Raw genomic sequence first — 21,214 nt, forward strand, 5'->3', positions numbered from 1 at the left:
TGAAAGTCTTTTCAATGGTCTGCATATCCCGGTGCCCTCGAGGGCATATGATTGGGAAGACAACACTGGACTAATAACTTTTGGGGCTTGGGTTTTTTCTTTTGTTTGTATTTTTAACCTTTATTTCAAGAGAAGCATGGAATCAGTGGAAGAACATTGCAGTTTCCCAAAGGCAATGCAGGCTCTTCAATTCTGGGTCCCAGTTCTCTGTTCATTTGCAGTATCTGCCCAATATCATTCTACTGATGATGGATGGGTTCTACAGATTGTCATTCCAATGTCATAATCCAAACAAAAGACATGCTTATCTTGTAAACAAGCTAGAAGGATAATACAGAAGAGTCTAAATTTTGCTGGAGATGAACAGAAATTAGAACCATATCCAAATATATGTCATTTGAGTGGAACTTTGACAGTGTTCTCTTGAAGAAGAAGTGCTTAAAGCATCTTTAAGTTTGTCAGTCCTTCCCCTAACACTGATAGCAGCTACTCTATGATTGAATGCAGGTCCTGTGGCTGGCTGGGAATGAGCCTCTCTGACCTTACACCATTCATCATCATTCCGATGGGAAATAAAATGCAATGTGCAAAAAGGATAAGTGAAGAGAATGTTCCAAATTAGTTTTATGCAATATGTAGTTTGTGTGTACACCTATACCACATATGTACATATAGTTTGTGTGTGTGTATTTGTACACACACATATAATTATAGAGAACTATTTTTATCTGTATTGCTTAGTCATAGTTGATTGCTCTATTTCACATTGGAAAATGACTTCAAGGTGAATATGAATCACTAATTCCAGTAAAATGATATGTTACGATAGGAAAGTGCTAAGGAACCATAGTGCAAAGAGTCCTGGCCCTGAAGTCAGAAGGTCTGGTTTCAAATTGCACTCCTGAAATTAGCTGTGAGGTCTTGGGCAAGTCACAGCCTCCCCAGGCCTCTGGTTCCACATCTTGAGGGGGCAGACTAGATGGCCTCTTGAGTTCTCTTCTCACTCTAGATCCATGATCCTATAAGGACCTTCCTCAACCGACATATCTTGAGATATGGTACTATTGAATTATAACATGAAGGCTTTTGAGAGGTGCTGGATATAAAGAACTTCTTAGTCCTTGAAATATAAGTACATCCTTCAAAGAACCTGGAAACCGAAACAGAGTCAGACGAATAAATTTAGTCATCCTCGTCCACATCCTTTGTGTGCTAGGTTGAAGGAGGCTTGGGAGAATGTAAGAGTGAAGCATTGGTGACAACGAGTTAAGACCAACTTAGAATAAAAGGTTAGCAGAACCCTATAGCTGTACAATGAATCCTTGCCATCTTCCATGGGATCAAATCATGGTGTCTATATTTATTGCTTTCCATACGTTGAGATCTCTTGCTCTTCAGGCATAGTCTTTAACGATGTTTGGATCCAGGCAGTTTAGACAAGAATGACTCAATGTCACAGACCTCAAGGTGACCTTACAGATCACTTTACAGAAAACAGGCCAAGAGAGGTTCAGTCCAATTCAACGGGCACTGCACATGTGTAAGGCATGGTGGGAAACACTGCAGATATAACAAAAAGCAGGAAAATGGGCCCTGCCTTCAAGACTTTACATTCTTCTGGGGGATACAATATGTAAATAGACATGGAAAAGGAAGATCATCTGTGGAGGTAGAGAAAGCTAATATCTAGGGGGATCAGGAAAGGCCCTTTGGAAGAGGAAGCCCAAGTTCTCCCTCAAAAGAACATCAGGATTCTAAGAGAAGATGGCCAGGGAGTATATTCCAAGTGAGATGCAGTCACTTTGCTGCTGGAGAACCTGGATTCAAATCCCAGCCACCACTACCTGAGTGACATTGGCCCAATCACAACCTCCTTGGGCCTCTCAATTCCTCATCTGTACTACCAAGAGTTGGACCAGATGATCTCTAAATGAGTCGGTTCCAACTCCACTGTGGCCCAAGGTAAGGGAAATATCCTATCCAAAGCTCCAACCATGGGAGATGGAATGCCAAGTTCTGGGTACAGCAAGTTACACAAGTTTGACTAGAGCATGGTGTTTCCAACGGAGAGTTACGTGAAATAAGGCTGGAATGCCATGACAGAGGTTTTAAAATGCCAAGCTGAGGAGTTCACATTTTATCCCAGAGGTAGGAATAAGCCACTGAAGATTCCTGAGTAAGGCATAGTCCGAGTCATGCTTTAGGGAGATAATTTTAGCAGCTATTCAAAAGATGGAATAGTGAGGAGAGACTGGGAGTAGGAAAACGAGTTGGGAGGTCCAGATGAGGTGATGAGGGCCTGAATTAGGGTGTCAGCTATGGAGATGGAAGCAAGAGATGGGGAGGAAATGAACTAATTAGACATAGAGCACGAGGAAGAGGAAAATGGCAAGGATGACTACTAAGTTGTGAATCTGGGTAATTGGAAGGATGGTGGCACTTCAGGGGAAAGTTAATGAATTCTGGTTTGGAAATGTAGAGTTTGAAATCTCTGTGGGACTTGGGAGAGAGAATAAGGTTGGAAGTGTATGTGTGTGTGTGAGCTATCCCAAAAGTCCTAGTGCAATTTTAATCTTTAAACTTCATAAATATAAATGCAACAAACTTGCCGAAAGAATATTTAAAATTTGTTTGCACTTATATACTTCTGTGAATTTTGAATAATAAGTTTTTTTAAAAATTCTTAAAACAGCGCCTAATCATGATGTGGAATTGTCAAGCATGTGGAACCATTTCTGGATGACATTTTCTCAGACCAGATCAGTAGAGGAAGTCTTTTTGCTTGGCCAACTTGCTTATCTCATCTATTGCCATTAGACATTTTCTCATGGACTCACATCAAAACTGTCATGTATGCAACAAAGCCTTTTTCTTTAAATGGCCTTAAGACTAAGTTTACAAAATTCAATCCTTTCAGTCACTGAGTGGCAACTCATCAAGGTTTTATGAAATTCAAAAATTGACTGTAATGATGTGAAGCACAAGAGAGTAGTTCTGTTGAACGTAAGAAACACTATTATTTTCAAATAACCTTTTAAATGTTTTTTCTAAGTGTAGCATTTGTAATTAAGGCAGTTAGGTGGCACAATGGATAGAGTGCCAGACCTGGAGTCAGGAAGACTCCTCTTCCTGAGTTCAAATCTGGCCTCAGAAACTTACTAGCTGTGTCACCCTGGGTAAGTCACTTAACCCTGTTCGCCTCAGTATCCTCATCTGTAAAATGAGCTGGAGAAAGAAATGGCAAACCACTCTGGTATTTTTGCCCAAGAAAGCCCTCAATGGGGTGATGAATCAGATACGACTGAACAACAAACATTTATACTCATAATGTTATTAAAGATTAATGCACTAAGATTTTGGTTACATATGTACATATATATATGTGTGTGTATATACATATATACACACACATACATACATGCACATACATGCATTTGGAAGTCATCAGCATGAGTAAAGCCCTAGAAGCTTAGCTCACAAGACAAAGGAGAAAAGAGAGACCAGAACTTGGTTTCAGTCATGCTCTGGTTGCAGACATGGATGATTATCTAAATTGGAGCCATTCACTGAAGCGATCCGGGATTTACTCACTTAATTTTCTATTATTTGGCACCAAAGACCTATCCTGATGACTGATTAGACAGTGCATTGATACTAGTGAAGGGAGTAGGAAAAAAAATCCCACACAATACTTTTGTGTAAATGGGATTTATTGAAGCATGTACTGCATAGTGAGCTGTACTATAGGCCTCAGAAGGGCTTCCTAATCTCCATCCACACTGGGGTGGTGGAATGATGGCTGCCAAGATGGTTTCCTAGCTTTGTCCCTTGGATGGAAAAAGTCCAATCTGTGATGGTGATTGGTGGGGAGCAAAGTATTATCTATTGTACACTCTAGTTCTGTATCTGGGTTTTCAGATTATTCAGCACAGTTACTGGTTGGGGAGAGTGAGAACATGAGAATGGAATGTTTCCCAATCTACTCTAGGTCAACTACAAGAGAGAGATGGAGGCTCTTATCTATGGTCCTAGGTGTCACAGTGTGTGAGCCCAGACAGACACATCTATGAAGTTATATTAACAGGGAAAACAGGAGGAGACCTCTGTTGGTCTAGAGGTATAATCAAGGAAGAAATTAAATGGCATAGAGGGGGGCTGTCCAACCTTAGGTCTTTATTGAAACAATAGGCAGTATATTTTGATTTGCCATTTTAGTGAGAGCTCTGCGGTAGCTCAGCTTCATTTACTAAAGCATTTATGTAAATTTCTATGCTTGTAGGCAGCTCCATGAATCACACTGCGGGCCACATTTTGGACAGCCCTGGCATAGAGTGCTGGACCTTCGGAAGACCTGAGTTCAAATCCAGACTCAAACACTTACTAGCCGTGTGACCCTGGGCAAGTCACTTAACCTCTGTTTGCTTCAGTTTCCTCAACTGTAAAATGGAGAGGATAACAGTATCCTTGCAGGATTGTTGTGAGGTTAAAATGAGATAATATTTATAAAATGCTTTGCATAGTGCCTGGCCCCTCATAGATGCTCTATAAATACCTATTGCCTTCCCTTCTTTCCCCTTCCTGGGAAGTCCAATAGGAGTGCTACGAGAATGGCCTTGGGCCACTCCTGAGAATCAAAGTGTCTCTGATGTTGGTGCTCATGGCTTTTTCCCTGATTCTACATGTGAATTCCAACTCAGATTTTAAAAGGGAGAGGGGAATAACCTTCAAAACCACAAAAAAATCCTAACACAAAGGGAAAGGCCTCAGTCCTCAATACTTCTTAATTCTAGTGCCTTCTCTTTGTTCATGATTTCCTATTTATCTTGTATGTAGTGTGTTTGTATATGTTTGTTTTTTGTCTTCCCCATGAGATTGAGAGCTCCTTGAGGGCAGGGACTGTCTTTTGCCTCTTTTTGTATCCTCAGTACTAAACACAGTGCCTGCTACATAGTTGGTGCTTAATAAACATCTATTGACTGATATATACATGTATGAATATATGTATATATATATATATGCACATATATATATAAATGTGTGAGTTTGTGTGTGTGTGTATATGGGTGTGTGTGCATACACACACATATATATATAAATGTGTGAGTGTGTATACAAACACATATATATATAAATGTGTGTGAGTGTATGTGTGTGTGTATAATTTGTTTCCTAGCCAGCAATATCAATTGATTTACATTCCCCAGAGAAAGGATAGCACATGCAGTTATCAAGTTCTAACGTATCCTTATACACATCATAAGAAAGATCGTAGAAGCCACAAACCAGATAATCAATCCATCAATAAGCCTTTACTAAACTATGTACCAAATCCTGTGTTAAGAGCTGGGGATATGAAGACAAAAGTGAAACCATTCCCTGCCCTCAAGGAGTTTACATTCTGTGGGGCAAACAATGTTTTTATGTAAGCATATATGTATGCATGTATGTATGTATCCCAGTAGATATGTATAGATGCTATGAAATGAATTGGAACATAGTTTAAAGGATCCTACAAATAATTCAGCAAAGGAGACTGAGGAAAGATCAGTCAGACAGGAAGAATACTGGGAGAGACTGGTGTCACAAAAGACAAGAAAAAAAGGAAATTCAGTAGAAAAAAATTATCAACAGTGTCAAAAGCTGCAGATGATTGGTCGAGAAGGATAAGGACTCTGAAAAAAACCCATTGTATTTAGCAATTGAGACTGTTAATTACTTTGAAAAAGGCAGTTTCAGCAAATTTTAAGGTCTGAAAAGTGAGTAGGAGAAGAGGAAGTGGACGTAATGAATGTAAGTGGCTTTTTCTAGGGAAGTGAGAAAAAGAAGCAAGATGTAGGATGTTAGCTTGTAAGAGACCACAGGATTAAGAATGGAGTTCGGGATGAGATGGCATGCTTGTAGGTAGCAAAAAAAAAGTTTAAATATTTACCCTGAGTAATAAATTCTATCTACCTATCTCCCCAGAGCCTAGCACAGTACATGGCATATGACAGGCCGTTAAGAAATATTTGCCCCAACTGATAAACGGTCAAAGGATATGAACAGGCAGTTTTCAGAGGAAGAAATTAAAGATATCTATAGACATATGAAAAATGCACTAAATCTATTGATTAGAGAAATGCAAATCACAACAACTGTAAGGTACTATATCTCTCCTGTCAGATTGGCCAACATGACAAAACAGGAAAATCATAAATGCTGGAGAGGATGTGGGAAAATTGGAACACTGTTACATTGTTGGTGGAGTTGTGAACTGATCTAGCCATTCTGGAGAGCAATTTGGAATTATACCCAAAGAACTATAAAGATGTGCATACCCTTTGACCCAGCAATACCACTTCAAGGACTGTATCCCAAAGAGATCATACAAGTGGGAAAGGGACCTGAATGTACAAAAATATTTATAGCAGCTCTTTTCGTGATGGCAAAGAATTGGAAATCAAGAGGATACCCATCAATTAGGGAATGGCTAAATAAGTTGTGGTATATGAGTGCAATGGAATACTATTGTGCTATAAGAAATGAGGAGCAGATGGGCTTCATTATAACCTGGAAAGACATATACGAACTGATGCTGAGTGAAGGGAGCAGATCCAGGAGAACATTATACACGATTATAGACACATAGTACCCATGATGACTAACTTTGATAGACTTGGCTCTTCTCAGCAATACAACGTTCAAAGATGGCTCCAAAGGACTCATGATGGAAAAAGCTATCCACATCCGGAGAAAGAATTAGAGAGTCTGAATGCAGATTGAGGCAAACTCTTTGCTCTCTCTCTCTTTTTTTTCTTCTTTTTTGGTTTTGTTTCTTCTTTCTCATGATTGATTCCTTTGGTTATAATTCTTCTTTACAACCTGAGTACTTTGTAAATAAATTTAATGCAAAGGTATATGTAGAACTTATGTCGAATTACATGCTGTCTTCGGGGAAAGTGGGGGAGGAGAAGTGGGGAGAAAATTTGGAACTCAAAAACTTGTGGAACTGAGTGCTGTAAACCAAAAATAAAAAATAAGTTTAAAAAATTTGACTGTTTTATTTGGGGATCTGCAGAATATAAAAGAAGTTTCACATTTAAAATTTTTTTTTTGGCTAGTATATTTAATGCTAAAGAGGCAAGATGGTGAAGAGGGTTAACCTTGGAGTGAGAAAGAACTAGGATCCAGTCCTGCCTCTGAAAAATTAGCTTTGTGACCATCAATAAGTCACTTAACTTGTCAATGCCCCAGAAGACTATAGACTATAGAACTGCCCATCAATCAAAAGTAGCAGAAGTTTCCCCACATTAAGGGCTCCCCATACAGATGAAAACTTTGGGGAGCACCCCCTCTCCAAAAATGTATTGCAAAGCGACATTAGTGATTTAGATAAGTTTTGCCACAAAATAGATAAGCTTTTTTAATTCAATAAAAAGAAAGTATTTTGTATGAATTATCTTTCCTAAACAACCAACCATAATGTTTAATTTAGAGCAGCAGAACACATAGTAAAAAATAATTAACCCTAAAAAATAAAGTGACCATGAAACCGTGACTTATGGATCAAATAAGCCACTTATCTGTGATTCGCTGCCTTGTACTATCCTTGAATATCTGCAATTAAATTTTTAAAAAAATTTAGAGGCATTTATTATATTGAGAAACACCAACATCCTCATCATTAGCAGGGCTGGAAGGAATCCTTGATTGGCTTAGAAGGACTGAGCTCAAAGCGTTCCCAAGGCAGCACTGGGGGCCCAGTCTAGCGAAAGGCTAGGATGAATGAAGGCAGATGTCCTTCAAGTCACTGAACCCCAACAGAGCCAAGGCCTCAGAAAAGCTTTGCAAGGGGGTTCAGATACACTTGATATGAGCTGCCCTTTGGATTTTCTAATCCCTTTTGCGGTTAAATCTTTTCACATAAGTGCTGCTGCTCCGGAGCAATCCATCTCCAGGCCTCAGGCATCCTCATAACACCCGCACCCGCAGCAAAGCTGTGGAGAGCTTCCTTCTCTTGTAGTAGATGTGACCCATTACTATATACCTGCTGCCTGAAAAAGAACCAGAATAGAAATGAGTCAGGCCAGATGTCAGCCAAGTGAAAGATGGTGGGACAGAGAAGGGAATGTTGTAAAAGAAGCTAATAACATGATGACTGATTTTACTATATCAGTGAGATTCTCTAGTCTGTGAAGATCTCAAAAGGGAAAAGACACTTAAAACTCAATTCTGAACTCATCCCAATATATTTTCCTTTCACTAACAATGGTGGTTTTTGCTGGAGAAACTTACATGAACTGATGCAAAGTGAAGTGAGCAGAACCAGGAGACTATTGAACACTGTAAGAGCAATATTATGTGATGATCAACTGTGAATGACTTAGCTATTCTCAGCAATACAATGATACAAGATGATTCCAAAGGACTCACGATGAAAAATGCTATCCACCTCCAGAGAAAGAACTGATGTAGTCTGAATGCACATCGAAGCATACTATTTTTCACTTGATTTTTTTCATTTTTTTTCTTTGTGTCTTCTTTTTTCTTCTTTTACAACATGATTAATATGGAAATATGTGTTGCATGATTGCCCATATATAACCTATATCAAAGTGCTTTCCATCTCAGGGAACGAGGAGGGAAGAGAAGAAAGGAGAGAATTTGGAACTCAAAATTTTTTAAAATGAATGTTTTAAAAAGTTACACATGTAATTGGGGGAAATATTACTCAAAAAATAAAAATAAAGTTTTTTTTTTAAATGGTGGGTTTTTTTTTCATCTGTGGATTACTGTTGTTTCTAGATTGCTCATCCCGGAAGTGAAAAAGAAACATCTGTGTGGATGGGCTTTAAATTGAACATACTCTCAAGTATATTGCACTTTATGAAGATCCCGCTCATTTTTTAGTAACCAAGAAGTAGGGGAGAAAAAGAGTTGTCAATAGCTTGTAGTGCTTAGAGTGAGGAGATATGGTCGCTCAAATCCAACTTTTGCCAACTTAGAGGCTGTGTGACCACTAGAACGTCACTGATTCTCTCTGTGGCAGCTCTCTAAGTTCTACATGTGGGTTTAGGTGAAGGAGATTCCTGCATCCACCACGTGTTGTCAGTGGACACAACAGAGAGAAGATACTGAAGTTTCTCCCTTTCAGAATATTAAAATCTGGTATGAAGTAAAATACACATACTTACAAGGTTACCTTTGGGGAGCTTAATTACCAAATTTAAAATCTGCATATGGTTTATTGCCACTGGAGGAATCCAGTACGAGCACATGAGCTCAGAAGGAGCCACCTGGGGTGACATAGAGGCGGTTTGTCTTGTACAGCCCATAACTGTTGACCAGCAGAGAGACCAGCCGGATGCCTTTGCCAAGCACTTCTATATCATGGGCGATTCCATTCACTGCCACTTTCAAGATTAAAAAAACAAAGGACAGGAAAAAGTGGGGGGTGGGGAGGAGCACAAAACTGATTTTTTCTTGCATTCCCAGATCTTTCCATGGCTTCAATTGGCCTGTGCTGTCTGATAGTTCATTATGTAAAACCCTTTCATACTACTGATGTTGTGAAAGACTAACCATATTTTGCTCCTTCCTAACCTATCCCCCTTTATTGAATTTTCTCCCTTGACCCTGTCCCTTTTCAAAAGTGTTTGTTTTTGATTACCTCCTCCTCCTATCTGCCCTCCCTTCTATCATCCCCCTTTTTTATCTTCTTCCTCCTTCTTTCCTGTGGGATAAGACACCCAATTGAGTGTGTATGGTATTCTCTCCTCAGGTCAAATCCAATGAGAGCAAGATTCACTCATTCCCCCTCACCTGCCTCCTCTTCCCTTCCTACAGAACTACTTTTTCTTGTCACTTTTATGAGAGATAATTTACCCCATTCTGTCTCTTCCTTTCTCCCCAATTGGGTCAAGTTTTGGAAAACTGCCATTCCGTTTGCATTGTATTCTGAAAAGTTACCATTGGGGTCACAAGCAGATTTAAGAGGATACCCCCAAAAGCAAATCCTTCCAGATTCCTGCATTTAGATCACCATAGAGGGATGAGAGCTGGAGGTTCACTACAATAGTGAAAAGATGGGTTTTTAGGCATCCCTAGGCTCACAGATCACAAGTGCTGGTAATGCAGCATGTTTGGAAGAAAAGGGGAAAGACTTTATGGATTGGTTCTTTGACTGTAGGTAAGGCTGGAAAAAATTATCTTTATAGAGCAAAGAGCAGCAAGGTACAGAAAACAACTAGGGACTGGAAAGGAGACAGAACTTCGCCACTTACTAGCCATGTGGACCTTGAGCTTAACCTAAAAGCTGGAAGGGACCCATGAGCCCATCTGGTTCATTGCTCTCATCTTATTGAACTGAAGCTTGGACATGAAAAGTGCCTTAGCCAAGATCACACATTTATTAAGCCCCAACTACGTGCCAGTCACTGTGCTAGGTGCTGGGGGGTAAGAAAAGAAGCAAAAGATAATTCGTGAACTCAAGGAGCTTATAATCTAATGGGGGGGACTGGCAACCAAGTCTACTGATTTTTTGGTCTAGAGCAGGGCTTCCTAAACTTTTTCTACTTACAACTGCTTTTCACTCGAGAAATTTTTACATGGCCTCGGATATATAAATGTACATAATAGGTCTACAAATCAAACATTTACTGATAATAAACCATAAAGAAATTTCTTTTAAACAATTCTTTGGTATACATATAATTTTACCATTTATTAAAGACAAGAAAATTTGCATACTAATGAGATGGCTGTGCTTGCTTATTTTTTACATAAAGAATTAAATCTTGTTAGAATATTTGATACTGCAAGACCCAGAGCATCTTCAAAATTTTTGAGAGTTGATCGATATTTTAATTTTGTAATCATCAGTGTTTAGAATGCCACTTCACATAAAAACGTAGTACAAAATGGCAGAAGTATGTTCAGGGCCATTTCAGAAATTGTTGGAAATTTCGTCCTAATCCCAAATCAAAATTCATTTAACAATTTTTTAGAAAACTTAAGTTTTAAACCTGTGTCACTTAATAACTTGGTAAATTCTTCTTGAATTTTTAATAGCAGATGATTGACATTTTTTATTTCAATTGAGTATGGTTTATTAACCCAATTTAGTTTTTTAGAATAAAATTTGAAAGGAAGTATTTCTAGAACTATGCCTCCAGGCACTTCAGATTATCAATTATAACTCTTAAAATTAAATCTTTGTGAATGTTATTTTCAATTATAAAATCATCTGTAGCTGTAAACATTTCTAAAGAACCATTTTCTACCCTATTCTTCCATATGGTAACTTTTTTAGTAAAACTTTCAATTTTATCTTTTAACATAAATCCATTATAATTTTTTCCTTAAAGCGACATGTTTAAATCATTGAGTTTTTTAAAAAAATCTGACAAATAACACAATTTTGAAAGCCATAAGTCATTGTGAATAAAATTAACAAAATCTGGTTTCTGCTCAGTCAAAAATGTAACGACTTCAACTTTTGATTTCAATAATCTGTTTAAACTTCATCCTCTGGAGAGCCATCTCAGTTCTGCATGTAGTAATAAGCTTCTGTAATCAGAGTCCATGTCTTTGCAAAGGTTTGAAAACAAATAACTGTTAAGGACACAGCTTTTAATGAAGTTCATGATTTTGATAGTATTGCAAAGTACACGTCTAACTCTCCTGATATTTTTTTTGACTATGAGTACCTCCCTATGAGTCATTCAGTGAGTAAAAGTGATATGTTCACTGCCACCACCTTTAACTTTTGCTACAAAGCTAATATTCTTGCCCATCATTGCTCTAGCACTGTCTGGACAGACTCCAATGCAATTTTTCCACTGTAAACCTTAGTTTGTGGAAAATTCATTAACCTTAAGATATATATCTTCCCCTCTTGTGTGCCCTTCCAAAGGGTGACAGAACAATAATTCCTTGCACATGCTTCCTTCATAAACATATCTTACATAAAGTAACAACTGTGCCAAGTTAGAAACATCAGTTGTTTCACCTAACTGAATTGCAAACTTTGGGCTGCCCTTATGCCTGATAATAAGCTGCTGGAATTGGTCATTACTAATTTCAGAAGTTCTTTTGGGGGGCAGACCCAAGATGGCAGCTGGAAAATGGGGACTTGCTTAAGGTCTCCCCCAAATCCCTCCAAACACCTTTAAAAATGGCTCTGAACAAATTCTAGAGCTATAGAACCCACAAAATAACAGAGAAAAACAAGTCTCTAGCCCAAGATGGCCTGGATGGTCACTGGGAAGGGTCTATCACACTGTGCTGGGAGTGGAGCGTAGCCCAGCATGGGCCCCACCAGGCAGACCAGACAGGGAGTTGGGCAGAGCAGGCCTTAGGGCCGTAAATCACTGAGCCATGGCAGTTACCAGACTTCTCAACCCACAAACATCAAAGACAATGGAGCAGGTTAGTGGGAAAACTTCTGAATCCGGGTAAGAGAAGTGCACTGTCCCGCCCCACCTCTGGGGTGGCAGAGGTGGGCAGTGGCAGCAGCAGCAAGAAGCTCCTGTGGCTGCTTCCAGAGCTCCAGGTGTGGCTGCTTCCAGCCCCAGGCCCACCTGATGAGAGGAATCAAGCTGCAGATCAGAGCAGGAGTGCAGGGACTGCTTTGCTGGGGCAGAAGTAAGGTTCTCTTACCTCACCCTTCTTGGATCTGGGTCGTGGTCCTGGTTGGGGGTTCTTGGGGGAGGAGGAGCACTGGTGTGGCTGAGCTTTCGGTGACTAGAGTACAAGTAGCTCTGAAAACAGCAGAGCAAGGCCCCTAAAGCTTGGGACAAAGTACTTTCCACTCTGAAGGCACTCATACCCTGACAAAAAGCTCAAGGGTCAAGTAATTGACTGGGAATATGAACAGGCAGCATAAAAGGACTCAGACTATAGAATCTTTTTTTGGTAACAAAGAAGGTCAACACATACAGCCAGAAGAAGTCAACAAAGTCAGAGAGCCTACATCAAAAGCTTCCAAGAAAAATATGAATTGGTCTCAGCCAATTCATGGAAGAGCTCAAAAAGTATTTGAAAAATCAAGTAAGGAAAAGAAATGAAAAACAATGCAAAGACTTGCTAAAGGAGACTCAAAAAAAATACTGAAGAAAATAACACCTTAAAAAATAGACTAACCCAAATGTCAAAAGAGCTCCAAAAAGCCAATGAGGAGAAGAATGCCTTTAAAGGCAGAATTAGCCAAATGGAAAAGGAGGTCCAAAAGACCACTGAAGAAAATACCACCTTAAAAATTGGATTGGAACAAGTGGAAGCTAGTGACTTTGTGAAAAGTCAAGAAATTATAAAACAGAACCAAAAGAATGAAAAAATGGAAATATAAAAAATGTGAAATATCTCATTGGAAAAACCACTGACCTGGAAAATAGATCCAGGAGAGAGTATTTAAAAATTATTGGACTACCTGAAAACCATGATCAAAAAAGGAGCCTAGACATCATCTTTCAAGAAATTATCAAGGAAAACTGCCCTGCTATTCTAGAACCAGAGGGTAAAATAGAAATTGGAAGAATACATTAATCACCTCTTGAAAAAGATCCCCAAAAGAAAACTCCTAGGAATATTGTTGCCAAATTCCAGAGGTCCCAGGTCAAGGAGAAAGTATTGCAAGCATCCAGAAAGAAATGATTTGAATATTGTGGAAACACAATCAGGATAATACAAGATCTAGCAGCTTCTACATTAAGGGACTGAAGGGCTTGGAATATGATATTCTGGAGGTCAATGGAGCTAGGATTAAAACCAAGAATCACCTACCCAGCAAAACTGAGTATCATGTTCCAAGGCAAAATATGGACTTTCAATAAAATAAAGGACTTTCAAGCTTTCTCAATGAAAAGACCAGAGGTGAGTAGAAAATTTGACTTTCAAATACAGGAATGAAGAGAAGCATGAAAATGTAAACAGGAAAGAGAAATCATAAGGGACTTACTAAAGTTGAACCGTTTTGTTTACATTCCTACATGGAAAGATGATATTTGTAACTCATGAAACCTTTCTCAGTATTAGGGTAGTTGAAAGCAACATACATATATACATACACATATATGTGTATATATATATACACATAGACAGAGGGCACAGGGTGAGTTGAATATGAAGTGATGATATTTTAAAAAAATAAAATTAAGAGGTGAGAGAGGAATATATTGGGAGGAAAAAGGGAGAGATAGAATAGGGTAAATTATCTCACATAAAAATGTCAAGAAAAAGCAGTTCTATTGGAAGGGAAGAGGGGCCAGGTGAAAGGGAATGAGTGAATCTTGCTCTCATCAGATTTGACTTAAGGAGGGAATAACATACACACTCAATTGGGTATCTTACCCCACAGGAACGTAGGGGGGAAGGGGATAAGAGAGCAGGAATGATAGAAGGGAGGGTAAATAGGGGGAGGAGGTAATCAAAAGCAAACACTTTTGAAAAGGGACAGGGTCAAGGGAGAAAAGCGAATAAAAGGGGACAGTATAGGTTGGAGGCAAATATAGTTAGTCTTTCACAACATGGCTATTATGGAAGTGTTTTGCATAATGATACATGTGTGGCCTATGTTGAATTACTTGCCCTCTCAAGGAGGATGGGTGGGGAGGGAAGAAGGGAGAGAATTTGGAACTCAAAGTTCTAAAAACAAATGCTCAAAAAAAGTTGTTTTTACATACAACTGGGTAATAAGATATATAGGCAATGGGGTATAGAAATCTATCTTGCCCTACAAGAAAGTAAGAGGAAAGGGGATTGGGGGGACTGGGGTGACAGAAGGGAGGGCAGACTGGGGAATGGGGGCAATCAGAATATATGCCATCTTGGAGTGGGGGGCAGGGTAGAAAGGGGGAGAAAATTTGTACCTCAAAATCTTGTGGAAATCAATGTTGAAAACTAAAAATATTAAATAATTAATAAAAATATGGAAAAAATATACACAAGCTGCTGCCAGGACTGCACTTAAAGGCTTTTCAGCCTGTAAAACCTGCCAAAGCTTATGCTCTCTATATGTAGCTTTTGAGATGCCAGAATCAACTCCATGCCAAGATCTTTTGAAGTAGGACGTTGTGGACACAAAATCAACTCCAAATTTTTGAAAATCTTAAATGCCCAGTGATACAGGTTAATTTCAGGTAGTCTTCACCAACAGTCATTAGTCTTTTGGGAATGTCCTATCCCAAGTTTTATTCAGTTATTCCCAAAGCATATGTAAGAGGGAGCTATGAAGTTCACTGAAACAATGAAGATTTATTTGTAGAAGCATAATGCATGATATACTTCATTACAATGTCTATTAATATTTCAATAAAAAAGAAAAAGAAAAAAAGAAATTCATTTTGAAACAGTATCATTTGATAAAGGAATTTTATGAATTTCATCCCCATACTTTTTTTCCATGAACTATTTCTGACATTTTAATAGTAATAGGTAATACCAGATCTCCTATCACATAGGACTCTTTAGGTTTTGCAATTAAATAAGAAGTTTTGTAAGATGCTAGTAAACACTTTTCATTGACAGTAACAAATTCTTCAAAACATTGTTTTCTTTTATTTGAAGACTTTAAAAGTCATTTAAAATATTCCTTTGCTTTATTGCAACACACTGCATGTTTGGTATTAAGATGACTTCAGTTTGGGTGGTTTCATGCTCTCTGCAGCCAAAACTTCACAACAAATTAAGCAAAGAGATTTTTCTACACAGTCATCATTAGAAGTAAATCCATGTTGCAACAGTGATTTGACATATATTCTTTTTCTTGTCAATTTAGGTATACTACAACCTGGTAGCGAAGACTCTGCCACATTGTCATCAATATTTTTACCACTTCTCTCTAAATTTAGGCACTTATATATAAATAAAAAATGTTTTTATCCTAAAATATAAATACTGCTAATCATTTCTAAAATAAATACTAGTTTTAGTTTATGAAATTACATTTGTTTGTGCTTAATTTTAAAAATTGATGTTCACACTTACGTACACATACAGTAGTGATGGTATAGAAATACTATTAAAGGGTTTTTGTCTTTATTTGCTACAATTAAACATGTTTCCGTAAAAGAAGGTGATAACAGTGATTTTAAAATCAAATATTCTAAAACAATGCAGTCTAAAGATATACTAATTTGATACATGCTGAGGAATGATGGTAGAAAAATATTAAAATTTTATTTTCTGTAATTAAACTATTGTGTTTCTGTAAGAGCAGAAAACTGTGTGTACAATAAAAACACCACAATACACCACATACAATAGTCTCAAATCTGGGCCGAGGTGTTTCTGGCAGAGTTCGTTGGTGTTACATGGTGTGACAGCGTGTGCAGTGCAAAGTGTGTATGTTGTGTGTTCAGAACCAAAGCGGCAGTGAAGTCAGGTGATGAGACACCAGGAAGCACTGCCAGAAACCCTTCTGGATCCGCAACATTCAGTTATTCCACATTTTAAGAAGCTTTGGTCTAAAGGGCTTTCCATTTCACCACTCCTACTATCTTCTGAGCTTCTTTCCTTCACCTATGAATTGGAGGTAGCAATGTTTACAGAACCTCATAAGTCTGTGAAGATGGTTGAAAGTGAGATCATGAATGTGGAGGTGTTAGTCAATCTATCAGTTAGTTAGCTCCTACCAAGAGTCAGGCACTGTGATAGGCCCTGAGGACACAAAGACAAAATTGTTCATGGCCTCTGTCCCAATGAGCTAACAACTTTTACTGCCTTGAGTAACAGGTACAGAAAAATTGAGTGGAACTTTCAAAGAGGCAATGAGGTCTGCAGGGTGAAAGGATTATGGAGAAGTGTAGGCTGGGGAAGGGAAGAATCAGAGAGCTTTCTTTGAATATTGAATTTGAATTTAAATTTGAAAATTTGAATTTTGAATTTGAATTTGAAATTGAAATATTGAAGGATTGTTTAGATCAGGGCTTCTTAAATTTTTTCCACTCATGACCCCTTTTCTGTTTCAGTAATGTTCATTAGCGTTGAGTGGCCTGAGGGTGTGCACAGTGTAAAGTGCACATGCCGAATGTTCAGAATCAAGGCTGCAGTGAAGTTGAGTTATACAACATGGGCAAGCACTGCCAGAAACATCTCGGATTCATTACATGTTTGATTTTTAATTAATTTTTGGTCTGTGAGTGTTCATAAACCTTTTACTGTTGCCAATTTTTTGTGACCCCGTATGGAGTCACAATACACAGTTTAAGAAGAGCTACTTAAGGGGACAGCTAGGTGGTGCAATGAGTAGAACACTGGCCCTGGAGTCAGGAGGACTTGAGTTCAAATCTGGCATCAGACACTTGACACACTCACTAGCTGTGTGACTTTGGGCAAGTCATTTAACCCCAACTGCCCTGCCTTCCCCCTATCAAAAAAAAATTTTTTTAAAAAAAAAAAGAAGAGCTGGTTAAGATGGAAGAAGACATACCATTGTTCTGCTTGGCTCATGAGAGCAGAAGTAGGAGTAGGGGGTGCAAAATTGAAGAGAGGCAAATTTAGGCTCGATGTTTTATTTGTTTGTTAAACTGCCTAACAAGAAAAGTAGAATAGGCTGTGGAAGGAAAACCTGAAGTCTCTTCAGGGAGAAGAGTGAGACCAGACAGTCTGCTAAAATGGAGAAAGGTACGAGAAAGGAGAAAAAGCCATTGAAGGTGTATGAGGGAGAGGAGTGACAACTGGGCATCTGCCTAGCAGAAGAAAAAGAGAACCATTTGTCAGATGGAGAGAAAAGAAATATCCAAGGTTCTGGGTAGAGAGAGAATCCACACTCTGTACCAAGAGAAATAGGTACACTGAGTCCATAAGGAGAGAAATGGGAATCATAAGAAGCTGTGAAGAGAGAAATAGAGAGGCCAACCAGCTTGTCAGTCAAGAAATAAGGGCACTGAGAACCTTCCACAGACTGACACCCTACCTGTCCAGCCTGATGGTATAGTACTGTTCCACCTGACCTGGGCTACACTGTAACCCCAAAACAAATACTTCCTCTCCTGCTTCCTTACCTTTGCTTATACCAGGGGTGGGAAACCGGGGATTTGTTCTGTGAAGTTTGGATTCGGTCAAAGGGCAGCACTTGAGGATCTAGAGGGCCACATGTGGCCTTGAGGCTGCAGGTTCCCCATCTCTGGCTTATACTGTTTCCTGTGAAGAGGCAGCATGCTACAGTGGGTAGAGCACTGGTTCTAGTCAGAGGATCTTGGTTCAAGAACCACCTCTGATGCTTACTTGTTGTGTGACCTTGAGCAAGTCACCTAACTTTCCTCCTCTGTAAAATGAGGGGGTTGGACTAGATGGCCTCTAAGGTCCCTTCTAGCTCTAGACCTATGAAGCAATGCCTGGAATTTTCTCCCTTCACCTCTCAATCTGTTCAATAGTATATCCTGATTATAATAGGGCCATTCTCCATGGAACCTTCCTTGAAACTCTCTTCCGTCAGTGCCTACAAGTCAGGAACGACATTTTCTCCCGCAGACCTCAAATGGTACTTGTTCTTCCTCCTCCATCACCCAAGCTTGTCATAGAATATGAGAATGGAGACTGTGTCGACCTTGCCCAAATGACCAAAGAGCCACAGAAGCTCTGCAACTGCTGCTCACTCTAAAAAGGCCAGGGAGCTCACACGGGTCATCAAAACCACAGTTAACTCTAAAAATAAAATGAAATAGAACCAAACCAAGGAGCTAACAGTTGGTTATAAGCAAAAAGCTTTCTTTATTCCATTGGAGGAAGGAAACTAGACATGTGTGCCACCCCCCACCCCCAACCCCCAGTAGGAGACCCTCTTTAGTGTGGACAAATTTCAATACTTGTACTGGTGGTTACACAGTGAGATGTAGCCCTGACACTGAGGGGGAACAGCAACAATGAGACGAGTTTGATCCATAGTGGGATATCATGACCGGAACATGGGTCCTACAAGTGCTTGTCCAAGCTCAGAGACAACAGTGTGAAACACTTCTGGGCTTTGCTGTGGCTCAGTTCATCCAGAGGCTGAGTGTAAAGGATCGTTGTTATGCCAAGCTCAGGGCACAGTTTGCTTGCTGGGCCTTAGCTCTGGAAAACAGGATGTCTCCTAATAGTAAAAAAAGAGAGGAGTAAAAGGTGAGAAATGGTCTTGACATGGGGATCCTGACATGTTTCATTGAGTTTTTTATCTTTGCATTCTCCATTGAAATTAATAAGAGCCTACTGATTGATTGAACTTTCTAATGTAGCTGTCAGGTATGATATTGTGCATTATGGTCTGCTTTGTGTATTATTCCTTTGTCCATCTTTAATTTTCATTCCTAATTCATAGAACTTAAGTTCCACGAGGGCAGAGACCCCATCTTATCTTCAGTGCCTAACATAAATTTCTTTTGAATGACTGAATGAAACTTTCTAACCCTGTAACCTCTCTTAACAAGGAATATCAAGTTGTTCCAGATTTCCTTCTCTGAGAGTCGCTTTTCTGATTGTTTTGATGAAAGAAAAATCTCACTGCCTTGGGTCCCTTCTTCTATACATCTAGAACATCTGCCTCTTACTTATTGACAGTTTGTCCAGAATATCCAAATAATAAATGCCATGGAATGAGGATGGGAATGGAGAACAGTCTCCTGGAGGGGCAGCAAACTAATTGTTTATATACCCCTGACAACAGAGCTTTTTGGTTTTCCCCTCCCTGGTTACAAAGTCATCTGGGTCTCCACGGAGTCCCATGAACTTTGAGCAGTATGAAAAGGACCGTTAGTGGGATTTTTGCATCTGTCTTATTAATAAACTATAGACCCCCCCCCAAAATATCTACAGATCTTGTCTTGGCTATCCTGAGCTATCCCCTCCCTTTATTTTTTTCTCTTTCTTTAGTGATTGAGAAAAAGGCCTCCAGTGGTGTGAAGTAAACACCAAAAAATTAATGATTTTCACCAAATCTTATAGATGAGTTGGTAAGCAGACAATAGGCCAACTCTAAAGTTAATCAACTTGTCCTCCTTCTTGATCACTCAATCTCATCTTCCCGTTAATCTGAAAGACTAGGCTGACCTAACAGGCAGGCACAGGCACTAACTTCCTTCTTTATTTTTCTTCCTTCCTTCTTTTCTTTTTCCTTTCTTTTTTTCTCTTTCCCCTTCCTTTTAACTAATATGTTTTGGCTTTTTTCCACCCATTCTTTTGCCCTTTAGTTTTAAGTATTCAGCAGCACAGGGCCCCTATGCAACCTTGATCATCTCCTTAAAACCACCTTTCCCCAAGAATAATACTTGTTATAGTTCCTGTTTTCGAAAAGGGTCAGTTTTGACTCGGTGTGTTAAATATTGTGCCAGGCACAGCTGAATAAAGCTTTGGTCTGTATCCAATTCCTTACTATCAACTATCACCATCTGTTGTCATGAGAAAGATTGATATTTGGGTTAAACGCTCCTGAACCCATTCAATTTCCATGTGGAAAAATACTCCAAAGTCAATTGCCCTGTGCAGTTACAGGAGCTATTTTTCCAGGAGATTGCAAATCAAAGGAAACATCCAAAGGAAAACAAAAACACCTCCCCCAGAGACTGCCTCTGTCTGCCTTTACTGCCTCCATCCCATATTTTCATCTCATCCATGAAATGTGGTTTTAAGGAGAGATGGACCCATCTCTTTGTGCCTCGGGTCTTCTCTGAGACCAACGGGAAGAGTGAAGATGTTTCCGGATCTCTCCTGACTCTGCTCCCCTCCCACCCCTTAACTTAACTCCTGCTTCTGTCTTGTGCAGACTCTTAGAGGGATTCTTCTCCACCTTCCCTTGGTAGGATGCACCAGCTCCAGCCTGCAACTGCAGACACTTCTCAGGAGGCTTCCCTGGAGGCTCAGATATAGCAACCCCTTCTCAAGGCACACAAACACCCCCCAGCAAAGTCAGAGCCTGGGAGCTTAGCAGAGACACCATTCCGGACAGCTCCCACAGGGCCACCGAGACCTGCCTGGAATGCCAGCCAGTCCTGCGTTTGCATTCTGTGCGCCTAGCCTGTGCAAAGGTCCCGACAGGCAGGCACTCAGAGAGCCCTTTCATACATCAGGCTGCTGGCTCTCTGCTGGTGGAGCAGCTACTTAACATGCAGCCTTTCCTCCAGCTCTCCCCACTGCTCTCTCTTCACATCATTGTAAGTGGCAAGCCTAGAATGAGCATCTCTCTCCTCAGAGGCTGCCAGGGGGAAAACACCCTCTGGACGCAGGCTGGGCTTATTTCTCAGGGGAACACAAGCCTGAAGTG

The 21,214-nt window shown here is 39.6% G+C and overlaps 1 protein-coding gene across 1 annotated transcript; it reads right to left on the reverse strand.

The window, feature by feature from the left end:
• Positions 1–7,836: 7,836 nt before the first annotated feature.
• On the reverse strand, positions 7,837–18,862 carry C4H17orf58 (chromosome 4 C17orf58 homolog). The gene is given in 3 exon segments (XM_036755657.1): positions 7,837–8,033; positions 9,201–9,392; positions 18,802–18,862. Coding segments are annotated over 3 exon segments (450 nt in total).
• Between the last annotated feature and the right edge of the window lie 2,352 nt (positions 18,863–21,214).

This window comes from Trichosurus vulpecula, chromosome 4 (genome assembly GCF_011100635.1).
Source record: "Trichosurus vulpecula isolate mTriVul1 chromosome 4, mTriVul1.pri, whole genome shotgun sequence".
In the NCBI taxonomy this organism is placed as follows: Eukaryota; Metazoa; Chordata; class Mammalia; order Diprotodontia; family Phalangeridae; genus Trichosurus; species Trichosurus vulpecula.